At 40.6% G+C, this 27,613-nt stretch overlaps 1 protein-coding gene and 1 long non-coding RNA gene across 4 annotated transcripts in view; one reads left to right on the top strand and one right to left on the bottom strand.

Annotated features, from left to right (window-relative positions):
- Positions 1–12,377: 12,377 nt before the first annotated feature.
- LOC114437753 (uncharacterized) overlaps positions 12,378–27,613 on the bottom strand; it is a 40,068-nt gene continuing 24,832 nt past the window's right edge. Inside the window, exons 2-5 of one of the 2 annotated variants that reach the window (XR_003670934.1) lie at positions 25,238–25,314; positions 24,514–24,570; positions 13,076–13,140; positions 12,378–12,444 (exon numbers count right to left, since the gene is read on the bottom strand). This is a non-coding gene — a long non-coding RNA (uncharacterized LOC114437753). Of the gene's footprint in view, positions 12,445–13,063; positions 13,141–24,513; positions 24,571–25,237; positions 25,315–27,613 lie in introns of those variants that run through there. The other variant, XR_003670933.1, reaches the window with a different exon arrangement.
- uts2r (urotensin 2 receptor) overlaps positions 17,619–27,613 on the top strand; it is a 34,855-nt gene continuing 24,860 nt past the window's right edge. Inside the window, exons 1-3 of one of the 2 annotated variants that reach the window (XM_028408626.1) lie at positions 17,619–18,171; positions 19,913–20,628; positions 22,463–22,841. In XM_028408626.1, the coding sequence (XP_028264427.1) occupies positions 18,138–18,171; positions 19,913–20,628; positions 22,463–22,840 (1,128 nt within the window). In that variant the 5' untranslated portion in view covers positions 17,619–18,137 and the 3' untranslated portion in view covers position 22,841. Of the gene's footprint in view, positions 18,172–19,912; positions 20,629–22,462; positions 23,636–27,613 lie in introns of those variants that run through there. The other variant, XM_028408627.1, reaches the window with a different exon arrangement.

Here is a 27,613-nt window from a genome sequence, read left to right on the forward strand (position 1 = left end):
ACACAATCATTCAGTCATTGTGTTGATTCCGAGTCACATTATTCAGTTAGCGCCAGAAACCTGTGACCAAACCTAACCTGACCCATCACCCGCGAACTGAACCACAACTGCAACCTGACCCAACCAAACCCAACACCCAATCTGACCCAATCACTTCCAAAAAACACCGAAAAAGTAATGATATGGATCACCAATAAAACTGATTGCTCCAGTCTTCTCTGTTTATAGATAACGTCTCTCACTGTGGATCTGAGGAATGCCACGGCCTCAGAAACAGCTTTGTAACCATTCCCAGACTGATCCGTTTCAGCTGGCTTCTGCTTCACCTCTCCTGGAATTTATTTGAATTTTGGCAAAGTTTGTAAAGTGTTTTAAACTCGATGCTTCTGAAAAATACATTTTAAAGTGCTGTTCTGTGCAAAAAGATCTGGTTCTAATGATCTTTCTCTGAAATAATGAAACATTTTTGGAATTATTAACTTTTAGATAAATACTTTTTCTTTTTGTTTTTTAGATAGAGATATATTCTAAAAGAAATCAGGGGAGAGTTAAAAAAGAAAACCACATGGCGAATCCATCGATATCCAAAGCCTGTCTGCAAAGACCTATTGGACTGAGAAGCTGCCTGACAGTAATTGTAATTCATCTGGACCACAGAGGTCCATTCATGTTGAAAGGACCACAAGCAGACCTGTGTCCAGGCTGACAGGGGCAGGTAACTGCACCTACAAAGGTGATAACTGGCTTTTACTTCAAAATAAGTCAAAACAATTTGCATGACTCTGGCCTGAAGGATCTAGAAGAGGCATATAGAGAGCATCACACCAAGTCCCTGCAGATTTCTCCCTCATTACAAAGAAGAGAAATGAAGCTTCCGATGCCTTAGTGCTTTCAAATTGAACAGACATAGACATAGAGTGCTTCATTGATTACGAAAATGTCATTCAGCCACTTAGCTAGTTAGGTGAAACAAAGGAAGCTACAGTACACACAGTCCTTTTCTCTTCACTTTCTCAACATCTCGTCTCTTTGCTATGATTAGCTTCATTTCGTAAACCCACTTCACCCGCCCCAGCACATGATGACCGTGCAGCTGACATGCTCCGGTGCTGATCCAATTCACCCTCTTCCAGCTTGTGGTGATAGAGCGGGTTAAGAAGGTCCTGTGGGATGCAGGGGTTGAGTCCGAGTCGTTCCAGTACACCAACCATGCCCCGTCTCCTTTCCACTGCCCAACACCCTCTCTGAATACCAAACCCCCCCCACGCTCTGTGACGGAGCTCACACAAACGTCTGGGAATAAGGATGAGAGGAGATATGTGAGTGTGTTTTGTACTTGTGTACCTGTGGACCACAACACAAGGGACCAGGGACCAACATGCAAATAGAACATTTTTCTAGCATTTGGCTCTGCATGTTATCACGCTAAAATCATGCCTTTAAATCACATCAGTCGGCTGGAAAATTCTAACAGGCCCCACACCACGATGTCCAAACCACATGAGTATATGATCCGTGATCACTCGACTAAACACAGAGAACAGAAGGATCAGGGAGAGGAGGAAAAAATGAGGCACACAGCTACAGAGCAGCCGAAAATCTTAGCATAAGTAGAATAGATAACTGTACCTTCAAATCCAGTACATTGTGCCCATACTCAACAGTGCCTCTGCAGGCTGGAGCAGGTATTTCAATAATAAGAAAAAAAGCCCACAGTTTGTGACAGAATTATGTGGGTGTGTGTGTGTAAGCGCATGCTGGAGGATTATCTCGGGTGTTGCAGATAAAGGAGTGGTGCCTGTTGGGAAAAGGTTTACTGTGATGAGTAAGATCTAAGCGCAAACACATTCATTAAATTTGTACATTTGAGCTGTTTGCCAGATACAATGACCCACTGGGAAAACAAAGGAGGTTTAAATGACAGATAAGTACTGTGAATCAGTGACGAACCATTTAAGCATGCAGTCAAATGAACAAAACAACATCTGTAATTTAAGCTATGGAGAATATCACAATTACAGTGTTAATTTCAGATATAGAATTATCACCCCACCCAACTGATGCTTAGCTAGTCTCACCACCACTGATTCCAGACAATCCTTGGCTCGTTAGAGAGACCGAAACAATACAGACAGTTAGAACAGCCTCTGAAAGGTTAACAGGAACTACAGCTTCAAAGGGATCCGCCCACAGGTGTTTTAGTTACTATGGTGAAGCACAGAAATGCTGGAAAACGCCGAAAAATTGGTACCGATCTTCATAAGGCCACAAGGATTCACTTTAATGATGTTTACGTATGCATGCGTGCATCCTTCCTGGAAGCCTCACTGCTGAGTGGTTCTGACTGACTGGAACTGGAAAGGTTTGAGGTTTTGGTTACGTTCAGCTACTGTCTTTATACTCAGAATCATCTGCTGGCCTGGAAAGTCGAAGCAGCTGCATTGAGTAAAACAAAGTAATCTGGACAGATCAAACCCTCAGGCACCACCATGTGCCAACCCAGACGGGAATTTGGATTGCAGAAACTCATCAATAAAATGTACTTGACCTGCATATTTATTATGTTCCCAATGCTTCTTAAGTCATTGCGTCTGTACAGTTTGTCCTTCTGTGTGCCTACAAATTCTGATTAATAGTGAAAACGTCCTTACTTTAGCTTCGGTTGATCCCAAGTGACCATCATACTGCAGTATGTACACCACTGTGCAAGTTCTACATGCATCAAATGTGCATCAGACAATGTCAAATGTTGAAGCCTATGTATAAATCAAGTCCACCAGAATGGTCCTGAGGCACAGGCCTGACGAATTTAATCTGCTACCTCTGAGCCCAGTTGAACTTTTCCTTGTTTGTTGCCGTCGGTTGAATTTAAGCTCAGAAACTCATGAAATACTATCCACTGGGGTACTTACTTTAAATCCTTCTCACTGGATTTAATTCTGATAAATCCAAAGTCTGCCTCTGTGGACCAGCAGTCTTGAAGCGTTTAACCGTTGCAAGAGGTGGAAACTTGCTGAGATTCACTCACCTGCCTTCATCTTTGTCTCTGTATTATTTTGTTTTAACTGAAATACAGATCAAATGATGGACTGACATGGCACTAACATCACAGCTTGGAACAACTCTTCACAATGAGCATCTTTCTTTTCTTTTCTTTTTTTTTTTGCAGTCTGCATTCAGCTTGAGTATCACCGAATCTCTGTTATCCAGCTGAGAAGTCCACTAGACCAGAGTCAATTTTCTGTGACTTGCCTGGGAAAGACTGATTATTGCAGAAATCTGTGATCTCTCCTTCCCCTGCCTCACTGCATTAGCTCCCTGCTAGTTTTTCTGCATGGTGCCCCCGTGCATACGCATTTTAAAATCCCCTGCTTCATGTTGCTACTGCTGCCAGAGCCATGAACTTTATCAAGTTGTTTTTACTCCCACCGATTACTAGAAAGCAGTTTTCTTGTTGTATCACACAGAAAAATAAAGTTAGACTCTGAGTGCAGCATCTCATTCCTAAAACCACTCATTAGTATTAATCCTCACATTAATGCAGAACCCCTGTAGTGATAGAGATTAAAAAAAAAACTTGTCCACACAAGCTATTATATGATATACATGGGAGAGTATCCTCCTCATGTGAGATAATAACCCGCCTGCACAAACTAATAAATGTTTGGACACACTAAGATTAAGCAGACTTGCTTCCAGCCTCCGGCTTTCTTCTGCATTTCATCTTCCCTTCGACCATAAAATAAGAAGCAACAATAAAAGCGATAATTTTCTCCTCTGTTTGTTAGAGCATCATGTCTCTAACAGCCCTGACGGTCACTCTCCTTCTTCAAAGTTTCTGAGGTCATTTTGTTTTACACATGAAATAAAGTTTCATACTCTGCCGTCATTCATCATTTATCTCTATCCGCCTCCCTGCTCTCTCCCTCTTCACCCTTCTCTCTTTCACTCCCTCGCTCTCCTTCTCTCTAACCTCCCACTTTACTAACATAGACTAACATAGAGCACCTCCCTGACCAATCAGCTGTCGGTCCATCCCTCACCTGCCCAATCACAGCTTAGAAAAAACTTTTTAAGTCTTTCGTTTCTTCTCCAGCTGTCCTTCAGATCGACTCCCGCAACCCTCCACCACCTGATACACCACCAGTTTCACAGCAGTTCAAGGCCCTCTTCCCTCCTCTCTCCTGCTCCCCACCACCACCACCACCAGGTCTAGACCCAGGGGGGGACTTCCGATTTAGCGGCCTCTCTTCCTGCCCTTACCTCCTTTTTGGCTCAGGTCGAGGTCTAGAACACCAAAGAACATTTGAAAATCTTTGTATAACAATACATTTTCTCTCATTTAGTCACCTGAGTCTCTCCTGATCGAACTACAGTTGAAGTTTGGAGAATCCGATCCAGACTTTGCCCCATTTAACTCATGAAAAAAAAGTCACAGTTTGGTTGATAGTACATCCCCCAGGTACGATATTTGGGATGGCCAACACAGAACACAAAATGGGTTTTACATCAACATTTCTCTAGATATTTTTGAATCGTTTGCAGATGATGAAATGAAATCCTCCAAATCTTTGCATTCTGTTTTATTATCAAATGACTGAAATGTGAAGGTGAGCCCAGATTTACTTCTGACAGACTCAGGTATTTATTCTGTGATACTGAAATGTTTCAGATGAAGCTCATAAAAATGTTTCTGACATATCTTTCTATCTTCTCCAGCCATATCCCTGCATATTTCTGTATAATCTGATGATCTTCCAGTGACAGCATGCCATGCAGAGGTGCATAGTGGCAGTGAGGCCTGTCACTCGGGCTCCATCTCACTCTCCTTTTTCAATCAGCAGCTAGATTACACTAACAATGTGGTATTTCCCATTGATTCCGAGCCAAATAATCCCATCTGTTCAACTGTGGTTCCTTCCTGGGACCTTATGTGACACACATTAAAGATCAGCAGCCTAACTGAGCTGTCATGGACCTCACATTTGTCTGATTTGTTGTCCACTGATCTTCAAAACTTCAGATAGTTCCTTCTGAAATGAGTCTTCGTGCTTGACTGGTTTCTGCATGGTGTTCTGCACAGCCGGGGTTAAAACAGGGTCAGAGAAGAGTAAAGCAGGGATGAGATTAAACAGACTATACTTAAAGTCATAAACTTTGTTTTTATGTGGTTATAAATCCAGTAATTCTACCTTTAAACTGCCTCCTGTGTATCCTGGAAGGTTATGTTGGAGTGACCAAAAAAAAAACAAAAAACAAATCTCTCTTAAATTCCACAACAAACCTCACCGTGCAATCAGACAAATCTTAGGATTTTTGCATAATCAGTTTCCAGAGCTGTAGGGCAGCGTTTCTGTCTGATGTGTGATCCAGCTGTGAAAGGATCTCCACTCACATCAGCAGAGAAACAGAGGATGAGCTGCAGACAGTGTCTCAGATCAGTACTAAAGCATCAGGATGATAATAAAAAAGGATGTAAACACATCCTAAAGCTGTTGCTATGAAAGTATTCCACTCATACTAAGAACTCTTCCTTCATGCTCTCTCTTAGTTACATGCAATTATGGTAAACTAACACTCCGCTCGCTGCCACGAGAGTGGAATGGCTGTTGCATTTACATAACACCTGCAGCTGCTTCTGAATGGAAAATAAGGCAGGTCATTAGAGAACGATGAAGTCTCTGAATACAGTGTTTTTATTACTATGAATGAATGGCTCAGAAACTGCTTTACTGCTTCTTTTTCCAGGTGCCACCACAACACCAGCCTCACTTCCTGCTGGCTGCCAACACACACGAGTGGGATACAATAACAAGACTCTTCTGAACTAATTTTATGCTGACCCAAATGCAGGAAAAAAACATACATATCCAATAAAAAGTGAGCTTTATTAAAACCTAAAGCAGGAATAAACCAACACAAAAACCCAAAAGGCCCAACACAAACAGGAAACACTAGGCGAGGAGGCCCCAAAACACTGGCGTGGAAACACAACAAAGAGAAGCATAAGACCTAAACATATGAGCGAATAACAAGACACATGTGAAACAACAGGACCTTCAAAATAAAAGAACCATAACCAAAACCAAGGAAATACAAATATACCAAAATAACTACAAATACAGACCCGTCCAGGGTGTTCCCCGCCTCTCACCCAAAAAGCTAGCTGGGACCCTGCACTGCGGGACAAGCGGGTTAACAGACGATGGATGGATGAATGGAACTAGAAATACAAGGGGAACCCAAGGACATAACATGACAATCAGACCCAGACAGGGCTCCAAGGAAGTTCATTTTTCCTGATTTATCAGCCTGGAAATTAACATTTTGAGTGCATCTTGTGACAATATTCACATATATATAATATATAACACATAGACGGTGTAAAACCATGGACGAAGCATCCATGATGTTACACATGTTCCTCCACACACACTCACACTGATAATTATGCAACATTTCAAGTTTTAACATAATTAAAATGAGTGTTATCACAAAATTCATCAGTTTGTAATCAGGCACCAATGAAGCAATTTCTTTTGTTCTGGAGTTCAATATTAAGTTTTCATAAACACATTGTTTCACCAGGACTGAACTAACAAAGATAGCACATCACTGCAGAAATGACAGGCACAGTGTTCACAGTAATTAGATGTAAAGTCACTAATATTAAACTTTTAGTAGTCTGCACATATTCATATCATCACAAGTAATTAAGCAGCTTGTCTTCTGATTGCAATTATACTAAAGCAGCTGTTTTAATAAGTGTCAAGCTGTATGAAATAATTCAAGAAGCTGGAGCTGGACTTTTATTTGAATATCCATTAAAGACGGACTGTACGCACAGTTCTATGACAGAAACACATCACTGTTTGGTGCCTGTAGGTAATTTCGGGACATCTGTCTGACGGTAAAAGCCGAGCTGGAAGTGGGCCTTTGTGTCTCCTTGTGAAAGGCGGCGTCTGCTGCCCGCTGGCATTTGGGGAAATTCTTGGTCAATGTGATGTAATGTTTTTCCGTCCAGGAAGCTGCGCCTCTAAGCTCGGTATATTTGTTGTTGTCTGTGTAGGTAGAGGCACATCAAAGGGCTGATGTGTACACATCTGTAGCTTTGAAAGTCTGTGTGTGTGTTTGCTCAGAAGTCACAGGTCAGAGGTCAGAGTGTTTGTGTATTTATCTACTCGAATGTACTAGACTCTCTGGTCAGACTCACCTCCTTTTTTGGCTAGGTCAGTAAGACCAAATACTCTATATTCTATGGAAGTGGTCGCCATACATGATATACGATGGTGGAAGTCTGACTGTAGCTAACATTAGCTAACCAGCAGTGACAGCTTTGACAATGACTACCAAGTTAAAAAGTGACACAAGGAAGGTCCTGTTCATACGATGCTGTGGACATGTTTCCTTACTGGCACACAATTGCTAATTGCTAACAGCTGATTGAGTTGAAGGCAATGTTAATTTTGTTGATGAATAATTTTCGTCACAGTTTTCGTTAACAACCTTTTTTTCAGAAAAAAGTAGACGATAACGCATGATGCCAAAAACGAAGACGAAATGTATTGACACATTCGTCAACAAATAAAAACGAGACGAAATTATTGATGGAGACAAGATCCAATCAGAGCAAATTTTGTTTGTGGAAGGGAGGGATAAATCAGAAAACTGCGGCAGAGAGCCAATCAGAAGTGATCTCTCTGCATCGTAAGGATGTTACGCACTCATTTGACGTAACCCCACGATGCTGGAAGGAGTTTGTAAACCGTGTGGAGCGACTATCAGCGGTAAAAACACAACAAACCTGAAGCGACATTTGCAGACGAGTCATCTTAACATCTGTTCAAAGATAAACGTGACAAAATCTATGACTGAAGACACTGCTTGTGATGGTTTTACAGCACATGCACTTTTTCTAAGTTGTCACTGAAGTATTTTGCTGTAGTTATGGAGGATTCATGAAGAAGAAGATGACTGAACAGTGTATGAACATTCAGGGAGAGCAGGTCGCTGTTTATTGCTGCTTCTGTTCTTTTGTGAAAAGGTCATAGCAATTAAATAAAGAGATATTTGTTCAAATAACAAAAGTTAAAGCTGTGCCTGTTTTTATTGCACAATCAATCCTTAATAATTTCATGACAAATATATCATAGAATTTTAGTCGACTAAAATTCTTTGATATTTAGTCGACTAAAACTAGACTAAAAGTTAAAAATGTTAATGACTAAAATGTGACTAAAATTAAATGAAATTTTAGTCACAAGACTAAAATAAAAACTAAATCAAAAATTGCTGTCAAAATTAACACTGGTTGAAGGGCCTGTACAACAGGAGATTAGGTCACTAGCATTGCGGCTAACAGAAGTTCTCATTTCAGCACCGCAAGCCAACAAAGTACTCTACACTTAAACAACAAACTATGGACAATCTTTCCCTGGCTGTTGACGCTACAAAAAAAAATAATCACTACATTAAGCAGCATCACTTTTAGCTTGCTTTTCATTCTCAAAGCTATCACTGCTGGTTAGCAACTGCTAGCTACTGTAAGACTTTCACACAGACCAACCCACTCTCCTCGCTATAAAAAGATACACATGATGAGAAATGTGTACATAAGATTGCAATTTATTAAACCTGTTGTTTCTTTTCATGTAATTATAAATATTAAAACCATAGTTCGGATAGAGATAGAGATAGAGAGAGAACACATGTTTTTTCTTTGTTTTCTACATTTTTATTAGACTCCCATGTTATCAGGCTGAATCAATCATGGAAAGTATTTAAGATAAAATCTTGCTCTTACCCATATTTTAGCATCTGTCTCTGCTCCAATCTTCCTCTCTCTCTTGAAGGTTGTGACTTGCTGCATTATGATGTTTTTTTTTTTTTTATAACATTTATAGTTTTCACAGCACTTTCTTCTCAGCTCCTCACAAACCAGTGTCCTGGAGAGTAGAGTATTTAGAAAAGCGAAAGAGACATGTCAGCCATTGTTAGCAAATGCATTTCATATTTTGTAGGAAAGTTTCATTGATCTCCAAATCAGGCTTCAGTGGGTTGGTTCAGTGGGTGTTCTACAAAAGACGGCAGGTCAATAACACACAGATGCACAGAAAGTTCAGCGGAGGTAGCACTTTCTGGGAATCTTGGTGTAGTCCGACTGCTGGTTTTCCTAAATAAGAGCATCAGTGACTCATACTCAGACACAAAACCCACTGTGCTCCCATGCTGAGTTCCTGTGAAGAGAAGAAGAAGAAGAAAAAAAAACACATTTTAATTGGTGTATTTTGGTCTTGCTACCTAGTTAGAAGACAGTGTGTTGTAACTGATGGGAATTCTTATTTTCCATTGTGGAATCCAACAATGCTTGAAAACACATGCTGGTCTACGTGCAGGCTGTGTATGTATTAGCATTCTTTGCAACCTGCGGTGGTATAAAACGTTTTACTTTCACTAACACAAAAAAAAAAAATTGGTTGAGCTGATCAAACTTTTCTGCTAGGAGCTAAAGGCAGCATGATAAAAATGTCCAGTGATGGTATGCTAATATCAAATATGTACACAATATTGTAGCACATCAAGGGGTATATCCTCTGGGAACCATAGGGACATTTTAAGCTGGTTAACCCTTTCACTACCATAATTTTTTAATGATTCTGTCAGAAAATGTTCTTTGTATAAATTATTTTACCAGTTTTTTTGACAGATGAAATAGAACTTTGAAAAAGCTGGCACATATTTGCCATTATGTTATAAATGCTCAGAACAATGTGTAATAACAAGAAAAGCAAAAACAAAATTCAAAAAATTTTCTGTTTCTGAACAACTATAAATGTGCAGCAACAAGACAACAAGAGATTACAAAAATAAACCTCAAACTATTTTACATCAACTCTCCTATGCTCCACAAAACTCCCGTCCCTGGCAAACACGCAATGTGGTCATTACCGTAATTAATGTAATAACGATCAAAAGAGCCGTTTCTTAGCTTTCAGAATCCTTTGAGATTTTTTCAATAGTGCGAACATAACCAGAGCTACGGTAGTTTTAAACAACGCATGTCAATTTCTGTCGCCGGCGAAAGCTCCGTTTTAGGAGGCTTAAGTGAAGGCTTTAAAGCAAATGTGGTGCTACATGCATTCAAGCAATATTAATTAAATAAAAGACCATGAGAATTTTCCTTATAATTAATCTGGAGCCTTGTTGTTTACAAACACTAATCCATCTTGCTGATCTTAATGTAACCTTGGCAAACCACAGGGGATGTGCTATGCTAACTAGTATCAGGCATGCCAACTGCTACTTGTTAAAAAAGATGCTTATTATTAGGGATGTCCCGATCCGATCACGTGATCGGAAATTGGGCCCGATTACGTGATTTCAGACTCGATCGGAATCGGACATTATCTCCCGATCAGGACTCGGATATATATTTATCAGGGCTGTCAAAGTTAATGCCTTCTATGCAGGGTGGTTCTGTGTCCTGTAGTGTAGGGGTATGACAGCTGCTTTTGGCGCGAGAGGTCCTGGGTTCGAGACTTCGATGCGTGTGTGAAATCTCTCAGTGTGGCGGTAGCGCGACACACACACACACACACACACACGTTTTGCTGCAATGAGTGCCTTTATAGAGAATCCTGAAAGTATCGGATCGGGACTTGGTATCGGCAGATACTCAAAATCAAATGACTCAGACTCGGACTCGAGGGCAAAAAAACCTGATCGGGACATCCCTACTTATTAATGTATTTTCTTTGTGATAGACAGTGAAGGATAAACACACTGTTTCCTGCATTCTCCCTATATAGACTAATATATGTATATTTCCATTATGACATCATGTTATGAGAAAAATAATATTTTAGATTCCAGGTTTGTAATGCAGCACCTAAAGGCAGTCGTACTGGCAGGTACGATTCCCGTTGACAGATTTTGGGCAGTACTGAGTGTCTGCAGACTGTCTGTGCTTTAATCCTCCACAAGAAGATCTTGTTTTGGTTTGGTTCGGTTATGCTAGCGGCTTGTTTGTTTGGTTTGTTTTTACCACGAAGAACCTATTTCTTCCATCCTCGACCCTCAGGATGTCCTCGTGATTCAAGTGTGTCTGTCAAGAGATGAGAGACAGAGGAAATGAAAAGCTAAAAAGGAAAATACCAGGCTTTTTACATCACACTGTTTTGACTGAAGGCACACACGCTCACACATGGAGGTTACAGCGCTGCTTGTGTATTATTCCAATCCAATTGTGGTCATCACAAGGGAATGGTTTGACCCTACAAACACATGAGCCACAGCGTGTAATGTAATCCCTGCTTGACATCAGATTCAAATCGCTAACATCTCACGCAGACAGCCACCCTGTGGGCCACTTTAACTCATCAAGTGGATTCCACACTGCGGTTTGTGTCCATTAGTGGTGAAAGTCAATGATTCCAGAACAATGGATCCCAGCCAACTCCTCTGCTGCTGCTGCTTTTCCTGATTTCAAAGCAATCGACCTCAAGTTGTTTTTTTTTTTTTTGTATCTTTTCAATAACTCTACAAAGTTGAGTCACAAGTGAAATCCTCAGATTAAACGTATTTTTCTCAGCATCAAATCAGGAAGGAATTCTGTAGGGGCAGTGCATGACGACCAGTGGAGGAGGAAGTACTGAAGCTTGGTACTTAATTAAAAGTACAATTACCCAGCAAAATATACTCAAGTAAAAGTAGAAGTGCTGCATCAACAATCCTACTTAAGTAAAAGTCTTAAGTACTTTTAAATGTACGTACTTAAAGTATTAAAAGTAAAAGTACTCACACACCGAATATATATGATTGATTTCCATTGCAAAGGATCTGAACAGGTTGAAATAATCAAAGAAATCATCTTAAATTAATGGACCATGTGTAGTTAATGTACATGTTCAGTCCAGAAGCAGCTATGGACAGGTCTGTGTGTCATGAGGCAGGCTGTGGGCATCAAGTGAACAGAGAGGCTGCTAATAACAAACAGGCATTGTTTGCATGTTTACTGTGTCAGTGTTCCTGCTGTAGATTCATGTTATGATTCATGTTAATCAGACATTAATGGATGGACCTGTGTTAGCAGACAGCAACTAACTAGTTAGCTAACTGAGCCAGAGCACCGGCATCATGACTGAGGCTCATTATAGAAACACAGCTGCAGCGTGACACCACCTCCATGCAGAGTCTGACCTCACATCAGTCCAGCACTGTGTTCATCACATGGAACAAGTAACTACAGACACTGTAGAAATGTAGTGGAGGAGAAAGTACAGGTAACAGCTGCAACATGTAATGGAGTAAAAGTATAAAGTATGCACTATTATTTTTACTAAGTAGAAATGCATAAAAAATACTTAAGTACAGTAACAACCATGACGGATACATGATCAGGTGTATCCATATGCAGATGCACCATCACATGATCAATACAGCAGCCTGTGAGAAAGAGAAAAGTGAGTTATGTACAATAGATATCTCGATTTTTCATTATTAAAAACATTTTATCACTTCCTGAATTTCATTTTTTTATATCTTTATGTTTAAATCTTCCAATTTGGTCTTTCAGCCCCACATGCATGCGTGTCCACTGTGTACTGAAATAAGTTTACTTTCATGTTTTACTGCAGAGTAATAAGGCTCCTATCTTGAAAGAAGGCAGATCAGCAGATCACGAAAATCAATCTTTATCTCACCCTCGTGGCCTCTGTTCTTTACCGGAACAAATAGATTTTTTTTAAAAAAACAAAAACAAAACAATAACAGATCAGACGGCCATGTCGCTGTTAAGGCTTTAATGATTCGATTTTTTTTCAAATCTCATCACTCTGTGTCCACTTTTACTCTGACAAACTGCAGCTCTGTATCTGCCGCTGCTGTCTTTATTTCTAACCATGTCTCGTCTCTGATCTCTAAATGTGGCAGGATTGGACAAAGGCCGCGGGGATTGTTTGTGGGTTTAAAAAAGATGCCCAGATCATCTCTGAATTGGTTCTGGCAAGTATCTGATGGTACAAGCCATGATCAGATAAATGAAGAAAGAGGGAAAGAGAGAGATGACTCTACGTACCTGCACTTGCATTATGACTTTTCCTGGCTTCTCATTTCAGTGTGAGCTTCCCACCGTCCTGCTTTCTAAAGAGGAGAAATGAATTGTGTTGTGATGGGCTGCAGATGTGCCTCCAAACCCACCAGAGAACAAAACAATCGGCTGTGCAATCCCTTCCCAACCCCTGAAGAATGATTTATACATTCACAATGAGCCGAGAGCTCTGCGTTTATACGTGTGTGTGCGTGCAGAGACACGGATCTATCTCACTATGTAGGAGGACTGACAGCGATTGTCTGTCAGAGTAATGAATGAACTGTGAGGTCTGTCTTTAGCTGGCAAAAGTAACCCTTGTGCAACTCCAGCCCTCATTTTTCTCTGGCGTTCTCGTCCTTCTCCTCCTCCTCCTCTTCGCTCCTTTTGTGCCGAAAGCAGCTTTGATGTGGCCAATCAGTCAGATCCCATAATGAAGCAGTTGGCTTTATTATACACTGGAAGAAAGCCTCATTTGGCAACAGAGAAAGTAGGACCGCCGCGGCGCTATTGGCGCACTGATTTATCACAACACTTTGCACAGAGTAGCACTGAAGGGTGCGTGACGCTGCCAGTTCCAACATTTCCCTAGTTTTTCTTTCTTCCGCGTCTTCATGTCGAAGAAATACGAGCTGAAAATCGAAATCCGAATAGCTAAATCTGAAAGGACGATGAGACGGATGACATCCATGGCAGCGTGCATTAAGGCACACATGGTTGTCTGTATTTATTTTGTAGCGGAGTATTGACAGTTAAGCTACATCCAGCTAGCGAGCATACGTTTCCAAAATAACGCCAATGAGGATCGATGTCGTATAACCAGGTGTGCTGGATGATGCCAGTAAATCCGACTCAAACACAGACTGTGAATGCACCACGCTAAAACAGAGATGTGGGAGGGTAATTTTTAAATCACCTGAGGTCCCAGAGTAACACTAATCCCATTTAACAGTACATCATTTTTGTTCCATTCCTGAATGCCTGGGTAATGACTTTGTTTTCTGATCCCACAAAAACTGAAAAAACTGACTCTGACTCTAGTAGAGAAGAAAGAAACACTTTAACCAAATCGCCCACATTTGTATTTTTTTAAACATTCCCCAGACACATTTTATTTAGATGGCCTTCTTGTTGTTATTATTTCATATTGTTTTTTTCCTACATTAATACTGTAGGTGCAACAATAAAATAATATGTTTTATATTGTTTTTATGCCGCAATTCATTGATAATGCAACAAATGAATTCTGGCAGACAGGAAGAGGGACAAAGAAGCTTTTAATCATGGTCTGCATAGTAATGTGTAGTCTCCTGTCAATCAAAGAGCCTTTGTTGCATTCTACCTCCAACCAGGATGTAAAGTGTGTGTGTGTTTCTCTCAATCTTATTCTTGAAAATTCTTCAAATTATTAATTAGATCTTGATGTTCACATGATGAAAAATATTCACTGTTTTTATTGTATTTTTAATTTGCTTTCATTAACATTAAATCAACAATATTCAGAGTGATAAAGCCTTAAGGAAACATCAGCCCCTCTTTAACCTTTCTGTTCTACATACCACATGTATCAAACCAATAACCTGCTCCTCCTCCTCCTCTCTCCCTCCCTCTCTTTCTCTGCTCCTGGTGTCGTCCTTGCTTTCAGTTTGGGGCTTTAGTTACACCCCAAGCTGTGTTTTTTTAAAAGCCTCTTTGATGAGCATCCATTCTGAACTCTGCCTTATTTGTATTCCCCTGCTCTTGTATAATTTCATCTCCTCTCCTTCTTCTCCGTCTGCCTGCGCGGACAAACTTCATCTTCCCATGTGCAATACAAATAAAGAGCAGACAGGATGCATTTTGCATGCTCATATATGAGCCATATATATGATATGACATCAAGTGGCAACCATGCACACCTCATCACACACACACACAAGTCGTCAGTGAGTGCACTTTGAAGATGCATTTATGCAACGGGTTAAATTATTTACTGCAGATTTTAAGGCTAATATGATAAAGTGTGAGATTCTCTGATGCCTCCTCAAACAAATACACTAATACATGCACACACACACACGTCTGTGTGTCAGAGCCTGCAGTTTCTAAGATACTTTTTCTAAATTTTCTTTGTCCTTGAGTGAGTGTGAAGCAGCTAATGAGACTGACACAGCGTCACCCTGTAAAGTCTATTACAGAATCTGCACCAGGCAGTTTGGCTGCACCATTCACTGCACCGTCAGTCCTTATATGAGTGTAATAGAAGTCATCAGTGCCTCTTTAACCCTTTTACAGATAGCCTCTAATTTTAACGAGAGTGACCTCTGATCACACACACATACAGAAGCAAGACGACCCCTGCTGAGATAAGATCCTGCGGACAACCTTTGTAAACTCCAGTTACATTCCATGTGTACCCACACACACATTCCTATTGCATAAGAGCCAATCATTTATTTCCAATGGTTTGTAAAGCATGCAGAGAAGAGGCAGCTTGCTCTTCAACTGACATGTTTACATCTGCTTACACCTGCTCCACGCTTGATAGGGCGTCTTTGACATTTAATTTCATCATAAAAAGCAAACGCACGCTGTCAGAAGGATTTGTGCGTCTCTCGTGCATCCCAATATGCGTTTTCATGAATATTACATACGTGAAAAGTGTTTATGGGCTTGTTGAGAGGGAGAATATATTGACTGGGGCTGCATTGTTTCGACAGGAATTCTGTTTTGTGAGGTGAAAAGGTTACAGCTATAAACGTCGCAGCAGAAAGGGGTTTGTTTCTGCAGAAAATCAGGCCGCCTGGAGGCCAGCGCTGAGCAGAGGGGGTTAAATCTGATTTCACTTCAGGTTAATTGTGAGCTGCTCACTGTTCACATTACCATCTAATCAGGGCATTCATTTAACCTGAGTTCTGCTGTTATTCTGTTGTTTTTTGGTACTTGTCTGCTGTGAAAACGAAACTGCACTTTTACATATATATGTAAACTTAACATTAGACCTAAAAGCACAAAACCAGAAAGCTGCCTATCATTAAATAAACTTCACGTTAGCCACCAGGATTTGTCCAGATCCATTACTCACAGTTTGGCCATGTTTGGGTAATGATAACGATTTGGATAAACATTTTAATAGTTTGTTTTTTGGTCTCATCACAGCTTTTGGGGGGAATAAAAGACTACTGTTCATAGGGGTCCGTCCCTGTTGTAGATGAAAATAATAACTGCACAATGGGAGCCATAGCCCTTGTAAAATATGTGAATGTTATGAATTTGTGTGTTTTAAGATGATCAAAAACATCTTAAAAACAAAAGGTAACAAACCAGCTTGGGGTGTCAGGGGCACCTGCTTATTTGGACTTTTCTGGCTGTTGGTCTGTCCGTGTCTGGATAATGCTGATAATCATTTGTTCCATTAGTATAATTTTAACCACATTGTTGCATCTGCCTAATGAATGATTCACCACATGTGGTGGTTTTTCATGCACATGTGTTGGTTTTGAACCTGTGTGACCACATGGCCACCATGTTTGCATCATTTGAGTGTCTTCACTCACAGTTAATCCAAATGCAGAGAAAAAGGTGAAGCTGAGGTGGAAGCAGGAAGGCTGCAACGTGAGTCTTAGTCAAAGTCACAGGCTGTAAACATGTTTATTTCTGCTGTTAAAGTCTTAGTGGAGAGTTTGGGTGCATCCCGATCCTCATTGTGCACCATTGATGGTGATGCTTTGCTTACTGACAGCAGCAGAGCTCTATGACAGCTGGCGATGCAAATCGGAAATCCTCTGTAAGCTCTTGTTGATTTGAAGAAATTATGTATTGGGGGCAGACTTGTGTGTGCAGTTACAGTGTTTCTTTGAAAGAATGGGATCTTCTAAACAAGTTCTAGGACTAAATGGGTCAAAATGCGAGAGTAAACACTTTTTTTCTTTTGATGTCTTTTCCTGTTCCTAAATTCAAACCTACCTATAAAGACACCATTTGTGATCATTACACACTTTTCCACACTGATGTTTCAGTTGCTCTTTTAGGTCAGACAGCATCAGCACCGGCTGGAAATTCTCCTCTTTAGCATCTAGTTTTTATTAATGCACAGACCTTTTGCTGCCTGTAGCAGAAACAGAGGGCCCACAAAGACAATGGTCAGCTTGGATCTGCCTCCCCCCTTGCAGCCATGATGTTTGATGACTGTGCTTGAGAGAATTGCTGCAGCAGTAGGTGACATTGACCCTGGCACTATGCATTTAAAATAATGAACACTGATATCCCTCACTGGGACCAATGGCCTTTTGTTGGCTGTCTTTTTACATATTGATTTATTTTCTGTGTGTGTTTCTGTCAGTGTGCAATGTGACTCAAGTCCCAGTTTGTGGCACACGCCCTGCGTCGCATGGAAATAGATGGCACAGGGGTTACACACACACACACACACACACACACACACACCAAGCAAGAGAGAGAGAGAGACAGAGAGAGCGAGAGAGAGAGAACACATTTCCTGCATACCTCTCTGTTGCCCGTTTTCTCCCTCCCACTTTAAGCTACAGAGTGCCTCACAAGCAGCGCTCTCCTCTCTCTCTCTCTCTCTCTCTCTCCTCTACCTCTGGCTCTCTCACTCTCTATTACTCTCAGTCAAAGAGGAGAGCCTCCGTAAACCAGCTGTAGCTTAATGTGATCCTCACTCCTCATGAGTCTTTCACTGATGCAGTATTTTCTCATCTGAGCCACCGATGTCTGAGCTGACAGGCATTATTTCGGATGCTACCAAGGTGCACAAAGAGTAGAGGCAATGTAAGAGAACTTTTAAAGCTGCTATCAGTGCACCTTTGTCTTCAGTCTTTGGATATCTGCTCTGCTGAGGGTCAACAATGGAGGAGGTTTTGTTGTAGTGGGCGACTCATATAGATTACCTCCGCCTCCCCTCAAGATTTCCTGGATGATTCAGATTTTTTTTTCCCCCCTTTTTGTTCCACCTGTCTGACACCTCAAAGATACTCCCTGGGATCTTTTATGGAGTGTGAAATTTTTGCAGTCAAGTGCGAAGTTGGGAGGAGCAGATTGAGCATGGCTGATGAAACCTCGTCTAAGTGTTAAAGGCAGTCCAGGTAAGAATTATTCTTCAAGTTCCCTGATAGAGGTACATGTATGCATGGTGGGGTGGTTTGCTCACAAGACAGGTCTATTAGAGAATGCTAAAAAAAAGGAATAATAAGCCAGTCTGACTTCATCTCTGCCCCCAGAGCTTTTTGGAACTACTTAAGTTGCAGGGGAGGGATACTTTCTGTCTAAATCTTGACTGCTCAGCTTAAGTCTGGACCAAAGGTGACGTAAAATATTCCTTTCAACTCTGACACATTTGGCTCTGTCACACTATGGGGTAATTAGAGACTTGGATCCAGGAAGACAGAATTTGGTGTTTTTTTGTGAATCTTATGGCTAAGAGAGAGCTTAACAGTCAGTGAGTATTGGTGTGTTTATAGGGAGGCCTTGTACGAGGTGTAAACAGGACACATGACACTGATTGAATCACTCTTGTAGGTGAGTAACTTAATATTCACTTTTGTTACGAACAAGGGACCACACAGACACCACCGCTATACAGGAGATTGTAAAAAGAGGACTATCAAACAGCCAGTAGACATCTGTTTGATGAATGTCAAATTTTCCCTTTGTAAAAGATGTTTTAACACAAACCATTATCTTATGCTAAAACAAGTCTATTTTTAAATGTGTAAACCTAACCAGGTAGTTTTATTCAACTCAGTTTTATTCATATAGCATCTTATACTATGAAAATTAAGCTAAGTTAAGTAATGACGACACTAGAAAGGAAAAAACCTCTTTTACAGGAGGAAACCTGGAACAGAACCAAGTTCATATGCAGGACCCTCCTGGAAAAAGGAGGGCAAGAGGAGGTAGGCAGGACAGAAGGAATGAAGAGAAAGAGGAGGAGGACGAACAAACATAAAAAATTATTATTGTTGCTGGGCTGAAACGTTAGTGTTGCACGTATTGATATTACAGCTGGTATAGGGGTAGACCAAGCAGCTATGTGTCAAAAACTGCAGTTCCCTATATGGCCTCTAGGGACAGGATCCAAAAGTGAGTCAATACTTATAGACGTACATGTTAAAATGTCCAACTTCACAGCAGAAATAAACATGTTTAAAGCCTGGTACAAAAACTATGTTGTCTCTATTAATGGGTGTGACTGCTTTGAGTGACATTTCAGCTTCACTCCAGCTCCACGTCTTTGCCTTATTTGGATTAACCAGGAGTTCATGATGCTGCTCCAACAGGGATTCAGATTGGATCAAATATACATCAAACATCAGCCAATAACTATTGTTTCCATCAGGATTTGCTTGCTTACCACCTTCAGAATATTTCCACCTTGTTTATTTTGCTCCCACTGTCTCAGTTGCTTCCCCAAACCGCAATTATTTGACTCAGACTCTTCACTTTCAGATTTCACCATCTCATTTCATGACCAATTTGGGAAAAAACTTTACCAGGACACGCTGTACTTCACAGTGTTTTATATTTCTCCAAAAAAGTTAATTGAATTGGCATGAACTAACATGCAGGAGCAAAATGAGGGATTTCCTTTTTACTCCCTCTGAGTGAGTTTGTCACATTTCTGCAAACATGCAAACAGCAAGAGGTGCCGATTTTGGCTGGTAGAGATGAAGTCAGACAAAAAGCTATGCATTGAAAGTAAGCCTATTAAATCTGTCACTGAGAGAATATAAATGACTGAATATAGTATACATCTGTAAGTGTCCAAGGGTTACTATAAAACAAGAGCTGAATATGTAAGTTTTATACATTTCTGTTCCTACCCAGAGATGACGACAGTCTCCATGGAGCCGGTAGGCGTCCTGGTGGAAAGGGATGCCAATGCCACCGACCCCCCTCTCAGCTCGCACGAGGACACAGCTGCGACTTTTACCATTGGCACCATCCTCTCCATCATGTGCCTCGTCGGAGTCTCAGGGAACATCTACACCCTGGTGGTCATGTGTCACTCCATGAGGACTGCGGCCTCCATGTACATCTACATCATAAACCTGGCTCTGGCAGATCTGCTCTATCTACTCACCATCCCTTTCATCGTGTGCACACACTTCCTAAAGGAATGGTACTTTGGGGATGCAGGGTGCCGGATTCTGATCAGCATGGACTTCCTGACCATGCACGCCAGCATCTTCACGCTGACAATCATGAGTACTGAGCGCTACTTCGCAGTGCTGAGGCCACTGGACACAGTCCAACGCTCTAAAAGTTACCGGAAGGCTATCGCTGTGCTGGTTTGGGCAGCTTCCCTGATCCTCACGCTGCCGATGCTTGTGAGCCTCCAACTGACGACAAATGGCACCAAAGCCATGTGTCAGTCCACTCTGAGAGAGCTCTCCTACAAGGTTTACATCTCCTTCTTGTTTTGCACTAGCATCGTGGCTCCAGGACTGATCATTGGCTATCTCTACATCCAGCTTGCACGCACTTACTGGATTTCGCAGACAGAGACCTTCAAACAGACCAAGAAACTACCTAATCAGAAGGTCAGTGAATCACAATTTAATGTATTTCATGTGACATGATTCTATTTCACACATGCTGGCCTGTTAATAGCAGTATGTGCTCAGCAGTGTATGACCCTACATCTAGGGGTAACATCTTTTGCCAGTCCCTCTGTCTTCCATTTAATTACATGGCTATGTTGAGTATTCCTATTGGTGAATCTGATTCTTATTGGCCTTATTCTATATGGTTCTAAAAAACAGACTGTTGCTATGGAGACATTTCTGATCCCAGTCCAGTCTGCTAAAAAAAAGTCAGGTCATTCTTTCCAAAATTACTAATAATGTCAATTAACCTGGTTAATTAAATAAATTCACCATAACAACCACCTGACTGTTAATTCCAAATGAATATCTGAGGACGCCATTGGTGCACCACTGCTTTTTTCTCAGCATGGATGCATTTTTTATGGATGAATCTGATTTTTTTTTCAATTAAATTAGGTTTTTAAATTAGTTTTTAAAATATTATTACTGCTTAGAATTACTCAGAGCTGTGAAAGAAGTGACATCACTAAGGTTCTATAACAAACAGAACAAACCAAAGCATTACACCATGTCTTACAAAATCAGTACATCATGTCCCCTAATTGCCATTCCATCTGTTACTCAGCTGGAGCGAGATCTAGAACCATCCATCCAGATCCTACCTGATAAACAGTTAGGAAGTTAAACAATGATGTACAAACCTTCACACATATGTGAAGCCATGGGGTGCATAGAGTGTCTTAACTTGCTTCTTCCAGCTGTGGTATTAACGCTTTTGTCCAACAATACATCATGCTGGCTGATAAAGAATCTATTAAAGATCACAAGGAGCTTTAAAACTTTCTGTTATCACCGTGTGCTGGCTTTCCATTTTACTCATGTTCTCTGCTTATGCTAGGACAAAACCCATTTGCTTCAGAGCAGGGTTATGACGGGTTCATTTAGTCTTATCGCTGTGATTAACCATGTGCCGAATGCTGCCTTTCAGCTGAATTAAAGGCTTTTCTGAGGAAATGTCCAAGTTTCAAAAGTCCTGCAACTGTAGAAATAATTAAATCTCTCTTTCCCTACGAGCCTTTAACTGTGAGCTCCCTGCAGTTATCTAACTGGAGTAACAAAGGCAGGGTTTATTAGTCCATCCTTGGCTTTCATCAAGAACAAGTTGGTGCCAATGCTGAGAGATCAGAACGTAATTCGCTAATAAAAATGGAGGCTAGAGGATTTTCTTCTGTAGACCACACCAGAATGTGAAACACTTAATTCATAACACTAGCAAAATGAGTGCTGCTGTGAAACAGAGGAGGCATTTTAATGGACGTATAGAATACACACCAAACCACCAATCATGGTGAATTACCTCCTTACAATCTGCGGCTTGGTCTCACAGCACAAGAGAAACTCTACCCAACAGCAGTATGCTGTAATCAGAGAAAAGTTCTGCACAGCGCAGATCTGAGTTTCTGTTTCACTGAAAATTGATGCCAGATTATTTTGGCAATACTGTAGAATGACTAGCTTTTTAATGGGTCGCTGAAAAGCCTCAATTGTTTCTTGCTAATATTTACTGGCATGTTTTACTGGCTATAGACTACCTTGTGGAAAGGCCACAGAAGAGACGGCAACATCCACCTTTTTCTCCGCCTTGTTAACACTTGGTCCTGCTAATGTTAATATATGCTTCGTACACTTGCAAAAACAAATGCACCTCAGTTTTTGTTTTGGGCAACAAGCTGTGTTTATGTGACGTTTGGGGGTCTATATTAAACTTTACTTGGCCTATAACAGGAAGTGAAATCCTCCTCCCTTCTTTGTGCTCTTGCTCCTGAAGGTGCTGTACCTGATCTTCACCATTGTGCTCCTCTTCTGGGCTTGCTTCCTGCCCTTCTGGATCTGGCAGCTGCTGGGCCAGTTCCACCCGTCACTGCCCCTCTCCACCAAAGCCAAACGCAACATCAACTACCTGACCACGTGTCTGACCTATTCCAACAGCTGCATCAACCCGTTCCTCTACACACTGCTCACCAAGAACTACAAGGAATACCTGAGGAAGCACAAACGCTCATGGACAGCAGGCAACTACTTCAACCGGAGGAGCCGCTTTCAGCGCTCACCACGCAGATCACCTTCAGCCAGCAGCCAGCAGTGCACCGAGAGCTTCATGCTCACACACACAGCCTCGCTGCGAGCTCACAACAGCAGCTTGTGAGGTAGGAGCAGCTTTCTCTGACTAACATTTGTACTGAGACTGACAGAACCAACAAATGTGCACTGACAGCAAGTGCAAACTTTAGAGTTGGCAGCTTTGTTGGAGTTTTCTAACAGAGGAAAAGCCTGCTTACATGACTGCTTTGGGAACTTGTTTGTTTACACTTCCTGCTTCCTGGTATGTGGTGTAAACACGTCCATATGTGACACTGTGCCTCTTCATTTTCATATGAAGAAGTGGGAGAGCTGGTGAAACATGTTCAACAACATTACATATTTGATTGCATGGAAAATTGTGATGGTTCAGGACAGGAAGTTGATTGTCCTAAATGAACTATGTACAGTATTAAGGGGAATTTTCTCTGAAGGACCAGAAATGAGATTTTTGTTGTTGTCTGGTTATGCTGTCTGGTATTAATATTTACATGTGACAAAGGGTGATTATTGTGGAAGAAGAATCACCACTATGTATACTTTATTATGTGAAAAAAAGGAACTAGCATGTATGTATGTGTTTTTTTTGTATAATATAAATAAAAAAGTAACAATGGTAGGACCTTTTACATCATTGAAATAATGACAAGCAGCTCTTTCTTACTTTTAAGTCCCAAAAACCTGCTGGCAGGTTTGAAATTAATATTCACCAGAATATGGCCAAATGCAAGCTTGACACCCCATTAAATATTTTATTCTGCACGTCTCAATTAAAACTGACTTTAAGACTAGACCATTTGCTTGAACAAGATTCTGTTAAAAACAAAAAATTTGCCATACCTCTGTGGACCTGAGAACCCATAATTGATCACCTGTGATCAGCAGTCACATGGCAAAAATTCAGTGAATACTTATGTAGTTGCTGTAAATAGTTAAATATTCAATAGCATGTGGAACTCCTGTAGGCAATTGGGAAATTGCTTTTTATAAAATCTAAAATTATGAAAGAATGTGTATATAAAACTGTGTGTCAAACTGCACAAAAGACATTTCGAGTACCCTTTAATAACTGCTTTGGGATCTGACGTTTAAATCAATTTATTTTAAGCTCTGTATTGGGACTATTATGTCTTTCATTGACTTTAACTCAACTAAAACGGAGCAGAAACAAATCAGACAGCAGTTTGTTTGGTGCTCAGTGTGTCAATGTGGCTTGATGTGCATTTATTAAAAACTTCTGTAACTTAATATTGAAGACAAACTGCATTATTCATTCTCTATGAACAGTGTGGAAACTTACCCACTTACCATACATTTTACCTGCAGGACGTTTTTTTTTATTCTGTCACTCGTCCTAGCCCCATAAGCCCCACTTCTTAATGACGCAAAAAATATTTTGTGTGTTTTTATTTTGTGTTTGGGTCATTCTCTAAGGCTGCCTTATACATTTATGGGTTTTAGATGTCCATCGTAAATGTTGAGGAGGAAGCTGAGCGAATACGTGGCAGATCAGCAGAGGGGAATGAAGGGTGAAGAGCACAGCCAAAGGAGGACACACACTTAATGTTTCCTAATGTTTGGCAACACACACTGTTACACACAAATTCAACTGACTGACAACACGTGTTCTTCTCAAACACTCATTCAACAAAGATAGCATTTACCTTTTATCCCTTTAGACTCACTAAGAAAACACACATGCTTTATGTCTCCAACAGAAAAGGGAAAGACAATATTCACCAGTATGTGTTGGTTGTGCTTTATTCTTGGTTACTTCATGGTGCGTGTCCATGCTGCCTGCAGAGAGAGAGAGAGCGAGAGAGAGAGAGAATAGCAGTGAGTCATATATTACTGCTATCTGCCTTAGAGTACAATGTGTTGACTGACACAAACCATAATTTACAAGGGCAAAGGATATGGCTACTTATTTGTGCACACTGCACACACACACACACCATATATGTCACCACCGCCACCACAACAGTGTACAGGTGCTCATCAGCAACACTGTGTTATCAGTTATCCATAAATACACAGAGATAATAGAGAAATAAAGTGTAATGTGTTTTATTATATATTTTGGTATGTATAGAGTTTAGAGGGACCAAAACAAAGTTTAAATTTTATACAATTTTAATGCATAAAATGTCTAATCTACTGTAAATGGTGATGTCTCACTGAATAAGCTGTTGGAATTAGTTATTATAATGTACAGGCTTGTGTAGACCTAAATGATGGACTAACAGCCCTTCATAGGACACTAGGGGGGCTAAATGCTTTAAACCTTCAGCTTTTTAGTCTGCTTTTCTAACCATCCCAAAGAGACGGGAGGATTACTGCTGAGAGCAAAATCCCCTCCGTTAAAAGTCACTGAAAGAAGCGCTTTAAAGGAGATAAATAATATATCAACGTTTGTGCAAGAGGATTGCAGCAGTTTGTTTATTTGTGTGTGTGAAAGACTCACTTTTCCCTCTTTTGTTTTCATTCTTTGATGACTCATTTCCTCCGCTTATCAGGAAGGAAAAGGGCAAACATTCAGACCTGTCATAACCACAACAAAAATAGAAGACAGATTACTATGTTTTTAGAACTTGGTACTTAAAGAATGACTCATTCATGGGTATAGTAGGTACAGATGTTAATGCATGGCGTTAAAATAAACAACGGGGTTAGAGAGCAAAGAGCCTCAGATTTCTTTCTTTCCTGCTAATATTCAGACTCTATTCTAGCCTCCCTAAATTTAAATACATGACATGTATATCACCCCCTATATCACCAGTGATATTGCCACATTGACTTATTGATCTATATGTTAGGTGACGTTTAAGTTATGACTCCTCATCAGAAAAAAGTCTTTGAAAATCGAATGCATGTTTCTCTGGCTGCATTTCTGCGTTTTTATGGGGTGAAGACTTGTGAGTGAAAACACAACAGCTCATGGCGTTGGGTGGGAGCAACACCAGACTCCTCTGAGTTAAGGTCCACCATGCCGCCTGTCACCAAGCTACCTCCTATCACAGACTTTGCAACTGTATTTTGGGCAACTGAAAATGATATGTTTCATTAGAATAACTATAACAATGTGTCATATCTGGGGCAATAATTTCCATGATTCTTTAGCATTAGCAACATGATTTCTGGGCTTCATTTAACAGAAAGCCCTGCACCTTTGTAGTGTGACACTTAAAATGATTTGTAATATGTGAAATACATATTTATAGAGCCTAGATCGTAACATATGTCAATATATATAATATATGTATGAAATTGTTGCAGGTTGTAATAGGGTTTATTTTTAGTGTTTGTTTTTGCTTTATATATCTATTTATTTCGTATATGGACTTTTATTATGTGTGTATTGTGTATGGGGCTTAGTAGAGACAGGTGGAGTAAAGCATCAACATTAAAACTATTAAAAGCATCCTCAAAAAATGACTCATTGGATAAACTCAATTAGATTGTGAGCAGGATTTGTGTAGCCCCAACTCAAAACAAATAAATACATGCATTATAATGTGCAGAAGGCAGCAGGGAAGAAAGATGGTGGGTTGGAAGAGTAGGGCATCAGCAATGCAGGACTCAACACTTTACTGCCATTAACTGGTTGGTCATTCTGTTTTTGTATGTTTTAATGCAGAAACCACTTCTGTAAAGCTATCTTGTACTCAGTTGTTCTCCCCTCCTGTTAATTTCCTGAAACACTTCAGAAGCACATTTCAGACCTCAGCATGTGAAGAATACTCCTCCTGTATGAAATAATTAGAGAGAGATTCCACATGCAGCGAGGGCAGCTGTGGTGAATATTAAACCTCAGCCCTGTAAAACAAACTCCTGCCTTCCACACACATCCCTTCCTTTATTTTTCCATCTTCTGGCTACTTTCTTTTTCAGGCCGATTTAAACTTGCAGCGCTATCAGCGTACACTATTACTGCCAGACAGCCGTCACCACATAAGGTGCATAAAGCATTAGGCAGCACTTCTGCGATGTCAGGGGGCTCTTTTTAACAAAAGTCCGCTTTGAGTAATAATAAATTTGTGTGCATGGAAACCAATAAAATAAAGGTGGGAAATTATTTAACTAGATTTCCAACAACTCATTTATTCCTAAAGTTATTTTCCAAAGGTTTAAAGGTGAAAAGGAGTCTGAAGCAGCCTGTTGAAGAAAGAAGAAGGTGCTACCACAATGAATAAAATAATAGAAAAGATTTTCCCTTATGACAGCTGAACATGTATCCATTAGAGAGATATTACAGAGGAAGAGCAAATTATATCCGTTTGTGTCCTCGGGTCCTTTAACAGCAGTATGTATATTAGTGTGATATAAAGCCAATCCACACATCAGCATGGCTGCCTTGGGTGCTCTCATGCACCTTGCTGTAAAGGGGATGGGAGGATTTTCCAGCTGGTAGGTTGCCAAGTTGCTGTAAACAGTTTATTACACTTAAAAGCTCATACTGCATATTGTTTTAATGTTTCCACACTTGCTGGTTTAAATCAAGGCACTTTAGCACTGGCAGTGATTGCACAGCGGAAACTGTGTTTTGACCATCAGGGTGACTTAGCAGAGTCTCTGTGATGCATATTTAGACCATGGACTGTAAATAAAGATGGATGACACAGCTGCGCCTCATTTGCACAAAAGTGGGGAAAAATATCCTGCTGACAAAACAATGCCATCTTGTAGGCAGAGGCAAAGATGTGAAGCTGCATCGTCACTATTACACCCAAACACCCACCCACTTCTGCGGAGATCACACCCCTCCCTCAACTTTGTGTGTAGCATGACTGCTCCATTGACCATGCTACACACAAAAGTATTGATGTACAAGACATGTACA

Source organism: Parambassis ranga, chromosome 6 (genome assembly GCF_900634625.1).
Source record: "Parambassis ranga chromosome 6, fParRan2.1, whole genome shotgun sequence".
NCBI lineage: Eukaryota > Metazoa > Chordata > Actinopteri > Ambassidae > Parambassis > Parambassis ranga.